General features: G+C 49.7%; 7 protein-coding genes across 7 annotated transcripts; 3 read left to right on the top strand and 4 right to left on the bottom strand.

The window, feature by feature from the left end:
* Positions 1 to 213: 213 nt before the first annotated feature.
* Positions 214 to 804, top strand: Triagg1_6943 (uncharacterized protein; the record flags this gene model as incomplete). The annotated part of the gene is made up of 1 exon (XM_062901623.1): positions 214 to 804. One exon carries the CDS (start codon positions 214 to 216, stop codon positions 802 to 804), a length of 591 nt encoding a protein of 196 aa, XP_062754015.1.
* A 1,712-nt stretch (positions 805 to 2,516) lies between these two features.
* Positions 2,517 to 4,419, top strand: Triagg1_6942 (uncharacterized protein; the record flags this gene model as incomplete). Its single annotated transcript, XM_062901622.1, has 6 exons — positions 2,517 to 3,019; positions 3,086 to 3,326; positions 3,376 to 3,619; positions 3,671 to 4,150; positions 4,204 to 4,323; positions 4,379 to 4,419. 6 exons carry the CDS (start codon positions 2,517 to 2,519, stop codon positions 4,417 to 4,419), a joined length of 1,629 nt encoding a protein of 542 aa, XP_062754014.1.
* A 144-nt stretch (positions 4,420 to 4,563) lies between these two features.
* Positions 4,564 to 5,886, bottom strand: Triagg1_6941 (uncharacterized protein; the record flags this gene model as incomplete). The annotated part of the gene is made up of 2 exons (XM_062901621.1): positions 4,564 to 5,376; positions 5,434 to 5,886. The coding sequence occupies 2 exons, from the start codon at positions 5,884 to 5,886 to the stop codon at positions 4,564 to 4,566; spliced, it is 1,266 nt and encodes a 421-aa protein (XP_062754013.1).
* A 1,259-nt stretch (positions 5,887 to 7,145) lies between these two features.
* On the bottom strand, positions 7,146 to 12,747 carry Triagg1_6940 (uncharacterized protein; the record flags this gene model as incomplete). Its single annotated transcript, XM_062901620.1, has 4 exons — positions 7,146 to 7,292; positions 7,454 to 12,172; positions 12,233 to 12,611; positions 12,665 to 12,747. 4 exons carry the CDS (start codon positions 12,745 to 12,747, stop codon positions 7,146 to 7,148), a joined length of 5,328 nt encoding a protein of 1,775 aa, XP_062754012.1.
* Positions 12,748 to 13,163: 416 nt separating this feature from the next.
* Positions 13,164 to 14,604, bottom strand: Triagg1_6939 (uncharacterized protein; the record flags this gene model as incomplete). Its single annotated transcript, XM_062901619.1, has 4 exons — positions 13,164 to 13,264; positions 13,308 to 14,058; positions 14,107 to 14,314; positions 14,384 to 14,604. The coding sequence occupies 4 exons, from the start codon at positions 14,602 to 14,604 to the stop codon at positions 13,164 to 13,166; spliced, it is 1,281 nt and encodes a 426-aa protein (XP_062754011.1).
* A 2,296-nt stretch (positions 14,605 to 16,900) lies between these two features.
* Triagg1_6938 (uncharacterized protein) lies at positions 16,901 to 17,884 on the top strand (the record flags this gene model as incomplete). Its single annotated transcript, XM_062901618.1, has 1 exon — positions 16,901 to 17,884. The coding sequence occupies one exon, from the start codon at positions 16,901 to 16,903 to the stop codon at positions 17,882 to 17,884; it is 984 nt and encodes a 327-aa protein (XP_062754010.1).
* A 581-nt stretch (positions 17,885 to 18,465) lies between these two features.
* Positions 18,466 to 19,704, bottom strand: Triagg1_6937 (uncharacterized protein; the record flags this gene model as incomplete). Its single annotated transcript, XM_062901616.1, has 1 exon — positions 18,466 to 19,704. The coding sequence occupies one exon, from the start codon at positions 19,702 to 19,704 to the stop codon at positions 18,466 to 18,468; it is 1,239 nt and encodes a 412-aa protein (XP_062754009.1).
* Positions 19,705 to 21,158: the final 1,454 nt, after the last annotated feature.

Here is a 21,158-nt window from a genome sequence, read left to right as displayed (position 1 = left end):
TTGCAAGCTTCAAAGATTCTTACGGCGCAGTCAGCCCCAGACGGACCGCCTCACTACGATTGCTATATAAGACGGTGTAATTCCATTTAATTTGACATGATATCGCCTTACTTCTCAAGTCTTGTAATCTAATTCCAACTCTCATACGTTGATAATTATTCCAGTGTCTCGAGACGTTTTTTAACCAGAGTTTCTCTCCTTACCTCTCCCGCGATGGCTGCACCCTGGGCTGATGAGCCTTTCACCCTCATCTCTATACCTGGCCGCGGTGTGAACCTCTCCAAAGCTCATGGATCCGTATATGTCGCTCGTGAAATGGCATTTGCGCACAATGGCATGATTCGAGCTCTCAACAGCGTCTATCAGCAATGCATCTACGTCTCTGCCTCCATCGACATCACCGACTTGCTGAAATACGCACAATTCTGGTGCCAATGGATTCGTGAGCATCACCAGGGTGAAGAAGCGTTGTTCTTCCCTCAAATAGAAAAAATCACAGGCGAAAAGGGCCTGATGGAGCGTAACGTGGCTCAGCATCACGCTTTCGAGTCTGGACTGGCAGAGTTTGAGACATGGTTGAACAAATGCAAACCTGAAAGCTACGACGGCAAGGAATTGAGAGCTCTAATCGACGGTTTCGGTAAGATTTTGATTCAGCATTTGACAGAAGAGATCCAGACACTTCTGGATCTAACAGCATATGACGGGAAAGCTTTGAGAGACGCATGGAACGTGTTCGATCTGGAGATGCGGAAAGGCGACAAGGTGAGCATGTTTTCCCTCGTGGCTACCTATGAGAAGTAAGCTGACTTGTTAGTCCATCATTTTTCCCATCGTCTTTGGAAGTTCTGATGGAGAGTTTGAAGGGGCGGGCGACTGGCCCGAAGTTCCCGGAGTGGTGAGGCTTCTTGTGCACTATTACTTTGAAAGGAAGCATCAGGGTGCTTGGAGGTTCTCTCCATCGACTACTTGGGGGGTGAGGCGTCCTTTGGCGTTTACGGGGAATTCCAAGAGCTAAGTGGTCAAGTATTCTGTAACTACCAGGTCCTCCTGTGGCCTGAGAAACAGATTACTACTGAAGTCTTAGGGCCATGATCGGTGAGAAGTTTGGCATTTCATTTCCCTCGTTAACAGACCCAACAATAGGTTCCTGTTATTTTATAATAGTTCATCGTAATTTCAGCTACCAGGAACAAAATCTTTAGATAATGAGGATGAGAAGAAGAAATCCATGATCTAATGGTTTAAGTAATCTAATATAGGTCGCAGTAACTCGTAAATATATCTTCAGCGTTCTATAAGCTTGAAATGTGATACTGTCTTCATCTTTCAATCCTTTATTACATAGTTATCCACCATTATTATAAATCATTCGTGAAGCTGCAGGGTGCTCATAGTCCACATATGATTGACCCCGTATTCGATACATATTCCCACGGCGCGAGCTTCAGGTAAGCCATAAGCAATAATAACTTCTTTTACATCCACCATCGTGCCCACCCCAATGGTAATAACCTTGTTCGGCATTTCAAGGCCCTCAAGCTCTCTTGAAAATGTGGCCACTTACCAAGCGCAGAGTCTCAAGGTAGAATCTACACTCGACTCCTTGACACTACCAAGCTGTCTGGCGCCTTGACTGTCAGTAACTCGTCTACTCCGACCTCTACAGAACAGCTCAAGCCATGTATGAGTCTATTTACGTTTATACTCGGTACACCCGAATCCCAAGTAGGCAATTTTTCCGTTAGGAGCCATTAATCCAGTACAACCCTGGCCCTTGTCGGCATACGGAGCTATCTACTTGACAGAGTGAGAAAGCTGTTCCGTTCCGAACTGCTTCATTCCGAAAGTTACATGTAAGTCAGCATGGCCTGTCTTGACTACCCGTGCATGTAGCTTATTGAGAGCGGTCACGAGTCAGGCAGCCTCATTAAGCATGGAAGTCCATTGTTCAGCAGACTACTCCGTATGTAAGCGGGGAATCGCGGACTTTGTAAGCGCCCTTTACATTGGGCCGGCCCGCTCTCTGTGCCTCGAATGTCTGGGCTAGGTTCTCTTTGACGGGAGAGGCGTTCAGATGGAATGTTACAGCTGGGGAATAGCGGGTGAGATGGGGCCTTTGATACTATTGACTGTTGATGCTAATTGCTTACTCGTGTTCCACAATCTAGTTGAAGAAACTAATTGTTGAGCCATCGCCCGTTGCCAAGACAGCGAAGAGCGGCTAAGGCAGTGTCTCCTTAGAGCGTGTGTTAGTAGCTTGTCATAGCTGGAGGGTCTAAGGTGCATTCAGCCGCCAATTGAGCTGCTTCCCCTCCTCACCAAGACGACCGCAGTGAAACATTTGACGGTTATTAAGCTACTTGATATATCTATTCAAGTTCCGAGGACGATTTCAGGATACACTAACGCCTTGCCATAGAAGTGACTGCTATTAAGAGTGGCTGATTTACTTGATCAATTACTCACGCCCACCTCAAATTGACCAGCCAACAAAGAGCGCAACCAACTTCAAGATGGGATCCGAAAGCACGTCGCTGGAGTCATTCTTAGACCAATTTCCTATCGAGCCTCCCGGTGCTTCGGAACCTTGGTCGCTAGCTAGAGACTTGTGGCTTATCTATCGGAGCCTAGCAATAACTTCATCAGATCAGTTCATTCCAACGCCGCTTTTGAAGCAGAACATGTCGACGGGACATCAGACAGGGAAATGCCTAGCTGTCGACATTGGAGGGACGAATCTTCGAGTAGGCATCATTGAATTTCTCGACATGAATCAGGCCAAGGATCATGATGGCATAGATGAGAGTGCCAAGGATGATTCAAATAGGAGCCGGCTTCACAAATCTTTCGAAAAGTCTTGGTATATTGATGAGGACCTGAAAAAGGAACATCCGCAAAAGATCTTCAACTGGATTGGAAGTTGCATCGTCGATGTAATTCGCAATAAAAGGAGTTTTCCGGATGGCTATGACGAAAAGTTTCTGCCTGTCGGCATCACGTTTTCCTTCCCCATGATGTAAGAAAAGCCCCTGCTATTGCAGATATACAACTGTTATAGTGCTAATACTAATCCTGAACACAGCCAAGAGTCATTACAGGAAGCTAAAATAATGGCACTGTCCAAAGGGTTCACTCTTGCTACGGATATGGATCTGGGGCATCTTCTTATCCAAGGCTATGAGACTTACAGAGTTAAACTGGGTGATGAGCTAGAAACTAAGTTGCCAGATTTAAAGATTGCCGCCATTGTCAACGATGCAGTCGCAACGTTCATCACCGCAAACTACAACGCCCAAAGCTCGTGCGGTAGACCAGTACCTATGGTGAGTCACCTCCCTTGACATTTCTTTTGTTGCTAACACCAGAGTGTAGAGTTTTATCTGCGCGACAGGCACCAACGCTACTGTAACCATGCCGTTGAGCAGCTTTGGGAGCTTTAAACTCCCCCGTCATATGGATCTGGGGGAGCTTTCTTCAAGTTCTACCGAGTTCATCATCAACACTGAGTGGGAGATGAAGGGAGCATCAGGGCCACTACAGTCTTATATAACACAGTGGGATTTGCTACTTGACAAAGACCTTCCTATACCTGGCCAACAGCCATATGATTACATGAGTACATATTCCCGGTTATCGAGAAGTAACTATAGCTAACGGGTTTTTCTAGCTGCTGGGAGATATCTCGGCGAGCTTGCTCGCCTAATGGCGGTTGACTTCTTCACAAGCCAATGGCATATCTCTGAGCCCGACCTACCACTGCGGCTTCGACAACGAAATTCTCTAACGACAGCATTTATTGGAACCCTTGGCGATACCATTACATCTGGCAGTCGTAACGAAAAAGACCCGATTGTCGCGATGTGTGAGACGGAATTACCCTCTACATCAGACAGCAAGTGGAAATGGGACTATGAAAGTGCAAATGTCTTGCGCGAAATCTCAATCAGAGTGAGAAAGCGCGCAACGATGCTAACAGGCAGCGCCATCATTGCCATGCTACTTTGCATCAGAGCTCTAAAGTCCGACAAGTTGCTCGATCCTGAGTTACTTTCGAGCCATAACACAGCTCCGTCGGCAAAAGGTCAATCGCCAAATGCAGAGGTAGCAGCTGAAGAAGAGCCATTGCTTGTCGGTTATACGGGCGGATGTAAGTTACATTCCTTCTGCCAGAGACACATCGCTAATGCTGTGGTGTTGCAGGTATCACGCATTTCCCAAAGTACTTGGACGAAGTCCAGAGTTGGATTGATCGATTGACAGACGACATCAATTCATCATCACAAACTATCGAATTCATTCCCGTTGTCGATGGAGGCATTCGTAAGTACTCGGAACGATGGAGCCCTTCTAGTACCCAAACTAAATCTTCGTCTAGTTGGTGCTGGTATACTAGCATGTACGGGATTGACTACATAGAAGCTGTATAAAATGGAACTTTAGCAAGTATACGTCGATTTGCGTGTAGGTGTATGATGAACAAGATACCTATTCATTGATGGAATCACACCCTTGTCTCACTTTCCGTACACACAGCTACCAATAGCCATTCAAGAAGGCCATCTACTCTTCATCATCGCTCCATTCCTCGTCATCTTCCTCCTCGGCTCTCGCCCAACTTTCCTTGCTCGCCTTTGTATATTGCTCAGAAGGCCGCTCAGACCAGGGGCCCAAGTAGCAGGCGTTCTCGGCTGCATAATCCAGGTATCCCCAGATTCGATTCACGCTCACGTCCTCCAGCAGCTCCTCGGCTGTACGATCCGGTCCCGAGCTTGATTTGAACGTCCGGGCGTTCATGATATCCTCAATCTCATCCTCCGAGTCCCGCGCTGCGCACATGCGCGCATCCTTCAGCAGGGCCAAGACGCCCTCCGTCTCCCACCATGCAGCGTACGAATGTTGGATTGAGAATGCCGTTTCTTCCCAAGACCCACGTGAATATGCCTCTGGCCTGCTGCAGAGTGCTTCATCGGGATCAAAGAGATTGAACATGAATTGGCCGTTGGTCTCGACCAGGGTAGCGCCAAGCAGGCGGATATGTTTGATCAGAGTGGACTCGGTTTGAAGAAGAGATTCGGGCGCTTCTTTCTGGAGCTTTGTGGAGAGGGGACTCCGAATAACAGCCAGCTCTATCTTATCCCGTAGCTCAATAGGAAGACGGGTGCGGGAAAGGATCTTGCGAGTGATCTGTAGGTTATGAATGTCGACGAGCAGCTTCAGATTCAACAGCATAAGAGCTACAAGTGGGTTTAAATCCGAATACTCGACGATGAGAAGCTTTGGCTCCTCAAAGACGTCGGCACCGTGAAGATTGAGGTGCGGCAAGGTCGTGTCGCCCCAGTCGTATTGGCCGTCTGGATCACAGGTGGCCCACCACTTGACGAAATCATAGCACTCTTGGTCGAGATCCAATCACAGCATCAGAGCCGGGACCATGTCTCGCAATCCCATGTTGTCGCTGCGGTTCAATCGCAGCATGTCGCGCATGTGCTCGTAGGCCTCGGTGACGCTGCCCAGCGTCCCCTGGTGAACAAGCTTCAAGGCCAGCGCCATCCGCGCCCGCATGTAGTCTCGCGTGTTCATCATGCCCCAGAAGTGGCCAACGTGCGTTTCAAAGGCGTTGGCAGGAGTCATAAAGTTCTCCGTGGCGTTGCGGATGGCAAGGTCCTCTTCGGCAACCTTGGCGCGAGCTTTCTTGATCTTGGAACAATCAGACTTGTGCTTCGGCCAGTGAGCGGCCTGGTGCTCGCGGCTGCAGTAGCGGACGGCGAGACATCCATTGCATCGAAGAAGCTTTGGGCCAGCAGTTTGGCAGTGAGAGCAGCGATGGCGAAGGGGCCCTACAATGCCCTTGTAATCGCTGGCAGAAGGTGTCGAGTTGGCCATGTTGCACTCTCTAGAACATGGATTATTTGAGGTGATTTGACACGTATATCGTCCAGTTGAGCGATTGAGTTGTGAAGGGAGAAGAAGAAGAAGAAGGAAGGGAAGGGAAGGGCGACGACATCAACAACAAACGGAGAATGAGATCCATTGGGGGTGGTTCGGCTTGGTGCGTGGCATCACGTGTAGACACACGTGGTTCACAAGGTGAGACAAGACATTCACTCGGATTCAAGAAGGAGTCAAGTAGATACCTGAGTATAGTAGGTACTAGGTACTATAGACAGTTTGATTGATTGATGAGGTACATGTAGTTGCTGTTGTACAAACCCTCGCCATCATCGCCATCACCCTCTACAGGGAGCATGAATACTGCACCCTAATGCTCATCCATCTATCTTCAGGAACTTCCGTCTTGAACCCAACATGCTGAACAAACTGTTCAATCTCCTTTATAACACGCCTTGGTCACGAATTACTTACACGCTATTGAGGTATCTGTGTAGTCTATAAAGCGAAATAACTCATCCCGTTTCAACAAGCCGCCTAGGGCTCAATCGGTGATTCGTGATTGGCCAATGGCACTCGGGTGATATCCGGGCGCCGATGGCTCTGCACTTGCCCGGTTAGCTCAATCGGTAGAGCGTGAGACTCTTATGAGCACACGTTCTGATGCAATCTCAAGGTTGCGGGTTCGACCCCCGCATCGGGCTCTTCCTATACAAAGTCATTCGATTGAGATGTAGGCGGTTCTTTTTTGGTTTCTTTTCGGTTTCTTTTTCCCTTTTCGTCTCAACTATTATTGCTACTACTGTGTGTGGTAATGTTTCTTCTTGTTTTTTGTGTGCGTCTCTTATGGATAAAAGTCAAGTACTGGGGATGGATACAAAGGAACTCCCAAGTTTAGATGTCTGAGGTTATCATTGCGGCCATCAACATTAATTAGCTCAGTACACACAGTCTTCTGAAGACATGTATGTTATGTATCCATCCAGAGTACATAAGTAGAGGCGCCTGGTTGTTTTGGCTTTGTCAGATCTAAGAATGAAGGCAGTGACTAATTTCTGAAAAGCAACATCGTCTCCTATATAGTTCTCAAGTAGATTCCATCCAGACTTGGACATACTTCGTGTTCCTCCAACATTCATCATCATCTTTATTTCATCATGCTGTTTGCTCTCCATCCATTCTTGCCCCTCAGCCTTGGTTCCAGGCAACACAGCATAAAGTAACATACAGCGCAAAGAGGCCATACATAGTGATCAAGAGCTAAACATCAAGTCCATGTAAGGTTTATCTACATCATCGGTGACTGGCAACGGCACAGCGCAGTCCACTTGCGCCGAATCTGTACCAGGAGCAGGCGGCATCTCCCCTTCTTTGCAGTCTTCGTCATTTAATTTAAACGTCTGTCCGGGATGTGTTTCATGTCGTGTCCAAGAACACTTGAAACAGAAATGGAGCTCTGGATCCTCACACATCCAATATGGTCCATATATCACCTAGAAAGCAAAGTGGTTAGATTAGGCCTGGCCTGGTAGTAGGAAGATGCAAAGATCCGGGTACATACCGTCGCACACCCGCCGCAAAGCAGCCGTCTTCGAGTGGCTTCGCCTACGGGTTTACCGTCAATGAGTACTGTGCCCGCCCCCTCAACAGGGCGTATGGGCTTCTTCGAGCCGTCATAGGCATCAGAATCAGAGGTTAGCTCGCTATCATCATCTTCTTCTTCTTCATCTGCCTCCGCGCCCGGATTGTGCCTCTGTAACTCCCTCAGTCTCTCCTCCGCTTTCGCCGTCCGGTCCGCCTTCGATTTCATCTTGTTCAGTCGCCTTTTCACGTTCCTTTGACCATGATACAATGCAACGTGATCCGCGTTCCAATCTAACCGAGAGATGTGTTTGGCATCAGCTCCATGATGAACAAGAAAGGAGACAATTTGGTGTTTTTGCTGTTTGCCAGACCACATGAGTGGGGTCCAACCATGTTTATCGCCTTGTGAGATGGCGTCTTTGATGCGTGGATCCTTGGGTATCTGAGATGATTCTTCATTTTCACAATCGTCGGAGCAAATGAGCCGTGAGATGTATTTCAGAACACGCAGGTTCCCTGCAGCTGTTGCATGGTGCCAGACAGTTCTGCCCTGTGTATCTTGTCGTGTCAGGCCATTCGGGTCTCGGCCAAGTATTTTGATGAAGCTGTCCAGGCTACCCTTGGTGGAGGCGGCAATATGAACGGCACTTCTGCCCTGTTCATCTTTGTCGGTTACCGAAGCCCCTCGCAAAAGTAAATACTCCATCACATCTAAGGATTGAGCATCCGTGTATCTGGAGCGCATTGCTATAGCAGCGTGTAAGGGAGAACCCCATTTTCCACCGAGAGCTTTGATATTCGCGCCCTTCGCCTCAAGTAGTTTGATTCTCTCCACAGTATCCTCGCTTCCCAGAATTCTCGTATTCCTGCCTACATTGCACGCCGCATACATGCAAGTAGTGTTGTTGACTTTTGAGCGAAATTCAATGTCCTCTGTTGCGTCTAGAAGCATTGTGAAAGATGCAAGGGTGCCATAACTTGCTGCGAAATGCAGAGGAGGCATAACCCAGTGTTTTGAGACGTTCACATCGGCTCCAGCTCCAACAAGCAACTTGACGCACTCGTCAAGTTGGTATTTGATAGCCAAATGAAGAGCACTGTGCCCATATATGCTAATGTGATTGACATCCGCACCACGTTCAAGCACAAGGCGAACCATATCAACTGATCCTGAACGCATAGCTTGATCAAGAAGAGAGTTTCCAAGAAAATCTTTGCTTTCAATGTCAACTCCCGTCTCGAAAATTCGCTTAGCAATAGACAGATGATTCTTTTCAATGGCTTCACGCAGTGCCTTGTTCAAGAAATCCCGCTTCCATTTCAACTCATCATCAGATTCAAGAGCTTTAAGAAGAATCTCGACTATTTGTCGATAGCCCTGCGCGGCAGCAACACTTAATGCCTCCTCCGGTCCCGCTCCATTGTTTACGAGACATCTCACGGTTTCCACGTTGCCAGCTTCGCAAGCAATCATGATTGGAGTCTGACCCAATCTATTTCTTCTCTGGATGTTTGCATTGTGCTGAAGAAGCATCTTCACAAAGGCGACATGGCCCGCTTCGGCTGCGAGATGGAATGGCGGAGACGTCGCATTACCCAAGCAATCGATTTCCGCCCCGATCTGGATCAGAAACTCTGCGAGAGCCACATGACCATTCTTCGCTGCCAGATGCAGAGGTGTTAATCCAGCAGCGTTCTCAGCGTGCTTTCCGGCCCCTGAATTGAGAAGGTGCTTGAATATATCCAAGTGACCGCATTCAGCAGCTAAGAGAAGGGGTGTCAAAGAATCCACTGTCTTCGCCTCTAGGTCCACATCCTCTTCTGCGGTTAACAATTGAACAATAGATTTGTCCGCATTCCGGACGGCGATATGAAGAGCCGTATCCCCGAACTTATTATACTTCTTGTGGGATGCCTTTTTCTCCAATAGCTCTTCTACCACCTCCCCTTGTTGCATTTTGGTGGCCAACAGTAATGGAGTATCTCCCGCAGCGTCCATTTCATCAATCGCAATGTCTTCTTGTAAAAGTAGCTCTTTTACAATTTCAAGGTGACCCATAAGAGCCGCGTAATGTAAAGCCGTACGACCGAGAGCATCCTTTGCATTGACATCTATTTTCCGCAAGATCAAGTGACGGACCATGCTTTGATAGCTCAGCATAGAAGCAAGATGAAGTGAAGTCCTGTTTTTCTCATCCACCATATCGATTGGTAAGTTTTCCGAGGCGAGCATCGATAGCAAGTTGACGTTTCCGTTTGCAACGGCCAAGTGTAATAAGTTGCTTGCGGGGTCTCGTGTTTGGCTTTCTTCATCCGTAGCTGTTCTAGTGGCCTTGGTTGCTAAGAATTTTAAATCGAGTATGATTTCTGCCGCGGCTTTGTTGCCCACTTTGACCGCGGCATGCAAAGCCGGCTGTAAGTGAGCCGTTGAACCACTCTGGTGCTGTTTAAGTTGGTCGGCAGCAGTCTGCATTAGCAGTGGAGGCCCATTCATATAAGCAGCTTGTTCTAACAGAGAGGTAATAGCAGGTGACTCTTGCTCCCACTGGAATCTCTTCAAGAGTTCTGTTATCACAGCTTGGTTTCCACTCATGAGCAGGCCTGCGATGGCTTCGGAAATAGAATCATGTTGATAATCAAATCTTGCAAGCAAATACTTTACAGTCTTCAGGTCGCCTGATCTTGTTGCTGCCATCAAGATTATATCTTTGCTCTCGTCATCAATCATCTGAACTTCCTTTTCCAATGCTACTTCAAGGGCAGCTCTCAATCCCAGACTAGCACAATAGAAAGAGATTGGTGCCTGAAAATCTGGGATTTCGGGAATCTTATGCTCAAGATACCCCAAATGATCATTCAGTTTCCTCCATGCTGCGAGCCAGGGAGGGCATTGAAGCCGTTCCATTATTGCGGTAATAACCTCAGCAGCAGGACCCTCGATAGATCTATAATGAGCCGGCCAGTACTGTGCAGCGTAGATGCAGAAGTTATCTTGGTAAGGACCTGAATGTAGCAGATGCTGCCCATCCAAAAGTTCGTAGACTCTTTCCATGCGTTCTACTGAGAGATAGCCGAGACATATCTGAGCAATTGTAAGGTGGTCAATGTTTCTGGACAGCCCAGCCGCCTCGAATTTTTCTCCTTCCATTTTGTATGATAGATCTGATCGGTTTGCTCTTTTTCTTACTTCTTCTATGACGGCTTTCCTCAGGTGTAGGTTCGCGATGCTCACTGCCGTACCGCGAATTTCCAAGATGTTCCTCAGAGTGAGCTGAATGTCCACTGATATATCACGAGAATACCAGTCATCTATCGGGTCGCAGTCCAGAGAGACTGGTTTCTGAGCAGAAGAGACTGGGTCCACGAAATCCAGGGCCATTGCGGTGGCCAACTCCGGAAGCTCAAGCGGTCGAAACCCGTAGGTAATCCATGCAAGCATTCTTAGACTCCGATCTTTGCCATGATCTATGAGCCTGTGGAGAAAACGGCTTATAATCGACTGGGCTGGTCCGGCGCCCAGCGATGTCATCGTGTCTCTGATAGACTTTGGCGTAGTATGCGTCATACTCATTTCCAGGTACTTGAGGTGCAAGTTGGCCTGCCAGAAGTTTGTGCCTATCGTCTCGAATATCGTGCTCGCAATGTAGCGTTCAAGCTCTTTCAAATCATGTCTAGTGCTGATAAATATAGATACAGACTTCATGACTTCATCTCTCTGCAGCTTCATGGCCTCCTCCTGATCTAGGGCAATGCTAAGAGGGATCTTAAGTGTAGTTCCGTCATAGACACTCGTAATGACAATTTTAAAGTTTGCTTCCGATATACTGCAAAGGTTCTTGAGATCTTCCAAAAATGCCGTATAATCTGACTTGCAGTCTTGAATTGCGTTGATACCGCAAACGATAGCGCATCTCCTGCGGTATAACAGCAAAGTCTTCATCAAGCGCCAGAGTCGAGATACCATTGGTTCATTGGTGTCGTCCGATAGCATATCTGCAACAGAGCCCGCTTCGACATCGGCGAGGAGACTGAATAGAGTTGGATCGGCCAGTAAAAGTTGCAGGACAAGCGATGTAAACAATGCCTCCAGGGTATTGAAACGATCGTCAAAGGAGTCAAAGGTGAATGAAGCGGAAACGGTACTCATAGCACTCTCCTTGTACCGTTCTTCTGCCTCCTCCATCAGGTGTTGAGATTCCGGACGCATGCCTAAGCCCTCATCGCCGCTCACGAGAAGGATCCTGGAAGCCGATTCCGACAGCCATCTTTCAATCTTCGGACGCTCTTGTTCCATCCACTTGAAAGATCGGGATTGCGCCGTGGGCTCATCTTGATATATCTTTAAAGACCTCTTCTTATTCATAAATTGCAAAACAGCAAGGTATTCGTCGTAATAATCGTCAAAATGGCTTGGCTTCAGGAGACTTTCAGTCTCCCTAGTCAATACCATGAGGTCTTCGTCTTCCAGGGAAAATTGACCCAGATCCATGTATTGCGTGTTGCGAGTCAGGCGCTTTTCCGTCGGACAATCCAAGAAGAAGATGTCCCTCGACGAACCGATCTCGAGGTCTTGGTTGATGGATATAATACGATAGCGCAATGCAAAAGACAGAAATTCCCGTCTCACGTCACTCCAAAGTAGATCACCCATCAACTCGTCGTATTTTGACGAGACTTGTGGTGTGCCAACAAACATCTGTACAGTATCAGCAACCTCGTTCAATATGTACTTTTTAATGTTTGCATATTGTCATACCAGCAATTCGGTTCGAAGTTCAATCGATCGATACTTCAAGCTCCGCCTAGCCATGCATAAGGCTCTTTGCACAATGCGGCCACCCAAACCATGAGCAATCATTACCAAGGGAACAAGACTATTGTTTCTGCTTCCACCGGCTCCATTTGCATTTTCATTCTTGTTGTCGCTTTTGCAGATGGTCTCAAGCAAGTTCACGGCCGCTTCATCAAAGCCAGCGGTTTTGCCAGCCCCGAACGTTGCCCCAACATCGTACTCAAAAATTATTTTTTCTCGAATCTCGCCGATTCGGTCAAACAGGGAGTCTTGCAGCGGTTTAGCATTTTCCAGATCCGGCGAACACTTTTTTCCATCTTCATCGCCATGAATTACAACGATGCTGGTTCCATTAGCTTCTTCCCTGGCTCAGAGGACATGTCAAGAATTACTGACTCGATATCCTCTCGCCACCTTGGACCTTGGAACTCTTCCTCTTGTACGCTGGAGGTCTCCGACGAGCGCGAGTGGTCCGACATGGTTTGTCGTACGGATGGGAGTTGTTAAACTGAAGCTGGTTGATAATAATATTGAACCGCAGGTTATAGCTCTATCAAGCTCAGATATGGATCTCCCCTGGGGATGAGGAAAGCGGAGGCAACCACCCCACGATATTCATGTTTTCAGAGTTCTTATATCCATCTTGTGCGCTTTGTTGACCATTGCGACGTTTGGCTGTCTGTTCAATCATCTTGACCCTTTGTTCTTGCTTTTCTTTGTCTACATACGCAGTGCATGTGATCCGACTTTGGCCATCTGTTTGGCCATCTTTTCTCTTTGTTCTTGCTTCCTTTGACATACGCAATACATGTGATTCGACATGACGTCCAACAAGGTGACTAACAAAGGCAACTAACCAAGCCAACGACATGATGCCTCACAGCTTACTCGCACGTCATCGGTATTCAATGAAATCAATGAAATCTCCTCCCGCGATAGTGCCTGTCCCCCCCTCTGTATCCTCCTCCATACGGCCCTCCTCGCCTGTGGTCACCCCTATCTCGAGGCCCATGACTGTGTCCACCACGATATCCCCCACGCCCGCCTCCCTCCGGATGCTCGTTTCTCGGCACTGGTATCGGCTCTTCCACTTCGACCTCGTATTCTTCATACTCTTCATTGTAGTACTGGGCCACCGTGTCTTGTTCCTCTCGAGCCGCCTCGGGGTCGAAAACGAATCGCATGGTGCCGTCCTGGCCGCGCGCCGTTCGTCGCATGGACAAGTCGCCAGGCAACGATGATGATGTTGCTGTCGGCGAAGTGATCGAGCCAGGGGTGAGGGGGCTGGGTTCCTCATTCTCGCAACGGCTGCAGTAGTACATGTGTCGAGAGATGAATTCTTTTTCGAGCTCCGTGTTAAGGGCGATTTTGATGTCCATGAATCGGTTCAGGTCAAACTGCGTGCCGACTTTGGTCGACTTGTGGTATTGGACATATAGGTCCAGGATATCTAGCATGGTCTCGAGCACAGCCGGGCGATGGTACTGCCGTCGTTGCGCGGCAAAGTCCTTCACTTTGTCCAAGTGATTGCCCGTCATGCGAGCTGTGAGTTCCACGAGAGCCATGACCATGGAGAAGGTGGTGCGTTTGATGGGAACAAACGTCTTGTACATGTCGATGCTCATGGCGTAGGCGATGTTGAAGAATTCTTTCCCTTGGTCAGGGCCGAGGATGCTGCGCACGACCTTGACCAGGAGCTTTTGGGGGTAACGAGTGCGAAAGTCGAAGCCGATCGTTTCGAGAATCAGTCGCTCTAGTCCAATGATGATTTTACCGGGTGACTCAAAAATCTGCATAATTATGTTAGTTTAGTCTGAAAGGACACAGGCCTCACGCACCTTGTCGTCTGAAGCGGCGGGCTTCTCAGGATTCTTGACGTTGTAGGCTGCCGCGAGTATGTCCTTGGACTTCTTAATCGTATCCTCAACTTTGCACGCGACAAACAACGATGCCAGGGCCGCGTCTTGGTAGTTGTATTCGGCATCGCGGAAGTTGAGCCGAAACTTGTGGAAATAGGTGCACGCCGTGTCGAATGTCCGCACCGGCCTGGCTTTTTGCAGCAGAGGTTAGTTCTGTTCCGTCCATGGCCAGCGATAGTCGGGCAGTACAACGCACAGGTTCAGATGCTGCCGGACGGTGTCTATGAGTTGGACGCCCTGCAAGCGGTAGTTATCCTCTCGCGCGGGGTCGCAGCCATTCTCCTTGAGCATGCGCCGTATCTTGAGCTCCGATGCGTATTGATTCGAGCTGGAGATGTAGCCCGGATGAGGCCCGATTCGGGGAGCTGCGTCGCCATTCGAAGCCGTTGGCGGCGCCTCGAGGTCTGTGGGAGACATGTTTTATGATTGAGAGGTTTGAAGATGGAGAGAGGGAGAGGGGGAGAGAGAGGCGGCCACAGTCTTTGGGGGGATTCGAGTAGGATCGACTGGCGGAGGTGTAGCTTTCGTGGAGAGGTTAATTGCTGAGGTGCCTTTTTGCGCCCGATTTCCCTGCCCAGGAGCCTAAGCAGGCACTATTGACGGCGCTCTGCGATTGCCGTCTGCAGCATTACTAACACGCCGCCATTGCAGGATCGAATCGTCGCATGTGAGAGTCGTCGAGGTCGAGATGGAGGAGTCAAAGATGGAAATATGCCGTGATGTGCTAGCTAGTAGTAACCAAAGAGAGGCCCACTCAACTTTTTGCGGCGCGCAGCCATGCCGCTGGAGCGCGGATCGAGTCCGCGTGATGACGCAGTGCGCAAGGCTGATATTAAAGGGAAAAGAAAGGGCGAAGAATGAAGAAAAGGAAAGGACACGATTAATTGTGTCATAAAGATGTACAGGAGAGACGGCTTTTTGTTTTATAGTAATCTTTCAGTTCTTGTAATATCTGCTGCCATCATTCTCACTCTGCTAATATCGGCTCTTATCGCTACTAATCCCATCAGCGTCCAGTACAACAGCAAGTACATGTAACTCTCCAACTAGGAGATGGCAATAGATGATACCATGCGTTGACCAGTAATTGGGATGATTCAATGCTACCAGTCACTCCCAGAGACAAAGGTACCTATGGCTGTAAATCAATGGATGTGGATGCTTGTGGCTTTGAAGCTCCCAATCACCCACAGCCAATCGATTTTCTGTAAGCGGATGGTGGCCATGTATGTACAAAGAAGCGCATTGTCCAGTCGTGTTACAACGCCCAAGACCAGCGCCCTTGGAATGCAATTAAGATGATGATGGTGCTTCTACAAAGCGCTTGAATGCATTGGATCCCGTTTCTCACTGGGACCAGCGACTATCCGACAATGATTAAGCGCGCCGCTAAACAAACGTGCCTCGTCGTGCCTTTGACCCCCCTTGCGTACGGCTGAAACCCATGGCGTAGCAAGTCGCCGGTTTCGAGTCTCATGTCCTGGCCTAACGGCTCAGCTTGGAGACAGACTGCATGAAACTCGGCTCCCATCTAGGATAAAGTAATTTGGTGACAAGTAAATGTTTCAAGGACAAGTTTCTTGATCTCCCCCCTGAACCGCTGCTGCCGGAACAGCTTAAAGGAGCGCCCCATCCGCCTCGATGTTTGTCAAGTTGTTCCATCTTGTTCAACAACCGTTCATTTGCACTGCTCTGTTTCATTCACTTCTAGTGAGCTAGCTCTCACGGTACATCGACTTGAATTTTCCTTTCATCGTCGTTGCATTTACGTATAAATCACCTTGCGCTGGATCGCACCGATACCCTTCCTTGTATCAGCAAATCTTCAAGCTCAGTCTTTCGTATAACCAGCCAACACAACTCAAGCAACCATGCAGCCTTCAACCCTCTTTTTCGCCGCTCTTGCCTCTGCTTCTGTGGCCATGGGTCTTCCATTCAATCTTTTCCGACCAAACTTTTCGGGCGGCTCTGCTCCTGCGGGCGATGCTCCAGCAGCACCTCAACTCACTCCACCCAACTAAGCACGACTGCGGCATGTCCCCGTACGAAAGTACAGCTATGTGATGTTGTTTCTATAGCGGCCATAAGCTACTCAACCATGGCAGAGATTGATGGCTATTAGACGCGCGCATATACTACTTTGTTACTTCAGTCATATTGGGGAATGATGGTCGGACACACATGAAAAGATACCTGTACTGGGCCATTTGCTCGGTTATCGAGAGCTGCCTTTGATACGGAAATACTATAATAATAAATAACATAAAAACACCTGTTCCTAAGACTCTTCTTCTATCAGTGATTTCTTATTGTCTCTCAATACGTTAAATCACATGTATTGATTGATTTAACCTGCCCGGCTGTAGGGTAAACCGACATCTCGCCCCCAAGGCGCCCAAGTTGATGCCGCTGATTGGAGTTTGTGAGCCCAAACTTTAGTGGACAGACATACGCAGCCTTGAACGCTATTCCACCACCGCCCACAGGCTTTACTGCCCCGGATTGGTTTTCTGCCCGGCGATAACGATAACGCGCGCGCTGACAGCTTAATCCCTGCCCGCCCTGCCGCATCATCACCAGCTTTTTCCAACCTCGTCTGTTTCATCTTCAACCTTCCATCCTCCCTCATTTACACCCACAGAGCACTCATCCAGAGGTTTCGAGATCATCATCCAAATATTCGTTTCATCTATTCTCCAGTCCTTCTCTCACTATGCGCGCCACTACGTCCCTCCTCGCGACAGCTTTGCTTGCCGGCCGCACCCTCGGCTGGAAATTCTCCCTCCACACCGCAGACGACGCAGACGATGACACACCACTGCCGCTCGTCATCTGGCACGGTCTGGGCGACACCTTCAACTCCGAGGGCATCACGGAAGTTGGAGAACTAGCAGACCAGATTCACCCGGGCACTTTCACATACGCCATCGGACTCAGCACCGACCCAAATTCCGACCGCTCCGCCACCTTCTTCGGAAACGTCACCGAGCAGCTACAGACCGTGTGCGATGTCCTCGCCGAGCATCCAATTCTGTCCACCGCCCCGGCCATCGACGCCATCGGCTTCTCCCAGGGAGGGCAGTTCCTTCGCGGATATGTCGAGCGATGCAACAAGCCCCCGGTCCGCAACCTGATCACTTTTGGCAGCCAGCACAACGGCATCTCCGAGTTCAAGACGTGCGGAAACGTAGACTACCTGTGTAAAGGCGCCATGGCCTTGTTGAGGTTCAATACCTGGAGCAATTTCGTCCAGAGCCGCCTGGTGCCGGCGCAATACTACCGCGACTCAAACGACTACGATACCTATCTTGAACACTCGAATTTCTTGGCCGACATCAACAACGAGCGACCGCAAAAGAACGAACAGTACAAGAAGAACATCGCAGGCCTCTCAAATTTCGTCATGTACATGTTTGAGGACGACACCACCGTCGTTCCCAAGCAGACTTCCTGGTTCACCGAGGTCAACGGCAACGAAACCATTCCCCTACGAAAGCAGACTCAGTACAAGGAGGACTGGCTTGGCCTTCGCCAGCTGGACAGCAAGGGCGGCCTTCGATTCCGTTCCATCACGGGCGACCACATGCAGATCACTCTTGACGTCTTGAAGGAGGTCATGTCGGACTTCTTGGGGCCTGTGAATAGGTCGTTCCCCCCCGAGAAAACCGCCGAAGATGTGTCCCAGGGAGAGCTCTAGTCAATCCTCACCTTGGGCATGTTTGCCATCTTTGCTGAAGTAATCATGTGTCACTGGACGATTGTCATATACATCATCATCCTTCTCTTCGTGGGCTATACGCTGCTTGTCTTCTCTCTGCTGGCCCTCCTCTGCCTTGTTTATCTCCTCGTGCGATTTATCCATCTCTACCTTGTCCGGGTCTGGCCGTATTTATGAGCGACGGGAGATGCCACGGCGCTTTGCTACGGGCACGGAATGTATTTCGGCGTAACTTGAATTTGAACGTATGGGAAATGTTTTTTTTTCATGTACAGCACTTGAGCAGATACAACTGGGTGCGACTTTTAATAGGTAGCGGGAATATGGCGCCCCGTCCAATATGAACAATCCCATTCTCTATTCACATCTTTTCTTCTCTCTCTCTCTCGTTTCCATCGAATGATACGCCGCAACGCCGGTGCCAGATATCTAATCATCCTATTATGCGCATACACACAGATAATGATGTAAAAGGAACTTGTTATGCCGAAAATTTTGAACCCCTTTCCCCTTCCCCTTCTCTCTCATTTTGTTGACTTTTGAATCTCTTCTTCTTCTTTTCACTCTTCCGCCGCCTTCTTAGCTGTGGCCTTTGCGCTTCTCAGCCTCAACTTACGATCTGAGATTTGCTTGTCCAGCTTGTCGTCGTTGCTCTCCGCCTTGGGCTTGCTCTCCTTGGCGGCCTTCTTGGCCTTCTTGGCCGCGGGAGCATCGGCCTTCTGCTCGGCATTGTCGTCGGTAGTCTTGCGCTTCTTGCCAATGTTGGCCTTTTCAGCAGCCTTGAGAGCCTTGGCCTCGCCCTCGGCATCGGCAATGACGTCCTTGTCGTCCAGCCAGAGCTCGTCGGTCAGCCAGATGGGCAGGGCGGCGGTCTCGGGGCCCTTGATGTAGATGCTCTTGACGTTGCGCCACTGCTGGGGCACCCACTTGTCGACGATGGCGGCGGCGACGGCCTCGACGTTGGCGGCCAGCTGCTCGGGGGTCCAGTCGGAGAAGCCCACGCGGACGGCGGTGTTTGTGGTGGGGGAGAGGCTGACGAGGGCCGAAGACAGGGCCTTTTCAATCTCCTTGGCGATGTCAGCGGCAGAGCCGGCGTTGACCTCGCCCTCCTTCTTCTGGGGCTTGGTCTTCTTGCCGTCGACCTTGCGGGCCTTTGGCTTGAGGACGACGGGGACGGGGCGCTTGAGGGTGGACTTGTAAAAGGTCTTGCCGAGGATCTGGGGCAGGCGGTTGATGATGCGGTCGTCGCCGAGGAAGACGTCGTGCTCGGCGAAGAGCTTGCGCTGGGCCTCGTACTGGCCGTACTTTGCCTTGAGCTTGGTGACGTCGATGACGCGGGTCACCTTGTTGCGCAGCTCGGCGGGGAACTCGTCCGAGGCGACAATGTTCTTGTAGGCGCGCTGGGGGTCGGCGGTGATGAGGCAGACGGAGGTCTCGGCCGAGGCGTTGAGGCTGTGCGGCAGCGGGATCTTGCCGGGCTGCAGGCGAGCCTTGTCGGCCATGTGTCGCTTGGTGGTGAGCGTGAGCCAGACGGTCTTTTCGGCGTCGACGTCGTCCTCGAGGATGTTGCGCTTGGACGAGGCCTCGGCCTGTTCCTTGGAGGCCTTTTTGATGTGTGCGAGGAGAGCTTTTGAAGCTTTGAGGGTCTGTTTGGGATTGGATTGTGTGGTTAGCTTCTGGCGGTTTGGAAGATTTTGATATCCGTTTGCTACGGCGAGAGATGGATTACGAACCTGGGCGGGATCAATGGAAACCACGGCCTTTGCGCCAGCAGCGGCGACTTCTTTTGAAGGAGCCATCTTAATTGGTCTTTCTGAGTCTATAAACAACAAAAAAAGACTTGAATTGACGATGTAATGATGGAGGGGGTGGCTACAACAAAAAGTGAAAAGAAGAAAAAAGGCTACAATTTCTCACCACTCAAAATTGCTTGAGCGCTTCGAAGCAAAAAAAAAAAAAAATCAGAAAATTGCTATAAGCGAGATTTTGCCGGCGAGGCTAGTGCGGCGTTCGGAATATGCAAGTCCCGGTTGCCGGTCTTGGCACCGGAAGACGGACGGCGGCCGGAGCGGAAGATCCAGAGGGGGCTCCACTTTGGGGAAGACGAGAAGTCGCTTTGATTTGCTGAGGTGCTCTTTTTGTGTGAGAGTTGGAGATGGATGGACTGCAAAAGGGCTCTGCAATTGGCTGGAACTGAGGTTGGGGTTCTGCTTGTTTGGTAGACTGTACTTGATTTTCATATAAAATTCACATTGGACTTTAGAGTACTCTGTACCAGCACAGGCTACGTTACTGCACGCATCGCACCGCATCGCGTCTGCAAGTCTACATCCTCGCGACCAAGCCGTGCAGCTAACCTGTAACTGCAATTGCATGAGCCGGCGCATGTACTCACCCATGCGAGGCCATCATGTGCTGGCGACGATGCATTTCTGCCTGATTTCTCGGGATGCCAGACCGGGGGATTCAATAGGTACCAAGGCCACTCGCCGCAGTCCGACGAGTAAGACTGCGCCATGATATCAAATGTGACATGCCGGTAGCCTTTTGTGTGTGTGTTTCGGCACAGCATCTGCGGCGGGGGTGGTGAGCGTGAGCGTGAATTGCGCAAAGGCCGGGGAAAAGGTCTCATGTAGGGAGCATGTAGGAGTGCGCAGAGGCAGCTTGACGTGGACAATTTGCTGCAGGGAAGTCGGACGACATGGTCGCGTGGGATAGGATAGGATAGTTCTAGTTGAGGCTGCCACACGAAAGAGCTTTGGGAGCTATTCGGAGTTTACAATTACCAGCATAATAAGCTCCATGTATTTACTACTGGCCAGTAATGCTACTACGAGTATTTGTATAAGGGCACAAATAAAAAAGAGATGAGAATGCAGGCTAGGTATTTGTAGCACACATCAGCAGGTTCCCACGTCAAGTCGTACTCGGACGGCCTGCAGATGGACGGAGCTGCTACTTCTGACTTTTGCCTACAACGGGAATCAAGCCTGACAGGGATGCCGCCTGCATGCTCTCTCTCTCCTCACCGGGATCCCTATTTTGTCCCTCTCTTGTTCCTCGTGCGGGTAAAAAGAAGAGAATAGAAGACAAACGAGAAAATGCCAGAGAAAGTCACACACACACAGAGAGAGAGAGAGAGTTCAGCTCAGTTTCAAGGAGAATTTCAACGGCTTGCTTGCGTTGCGAGGAACGCGATCTAGGTTGCAAAAGGTGGAGACGTGACTAGGACTGGAGGAGGTTGGAAAAGCGC

Source organism: Trichoderma aggressivum (genome assembly GCF_033847375.1).
Source record: "Trichoderma aggressivum f. europaeum strain CBS 100526 chromosome Unknown scaffold_029, whole genome shotgun sequence".
Taxonomy (NCBI): Eukaryota; Fungi; Ascomycota; class Sordariomycetes; order Hypocreales; family Hypocreaceae; genus Trichoderma; species Trichoderma aggressivum.
Note: the sequence above shows the minus strand (reverse complement) of the source record. Positions and strands in the feature narration are given on the sequence as shown.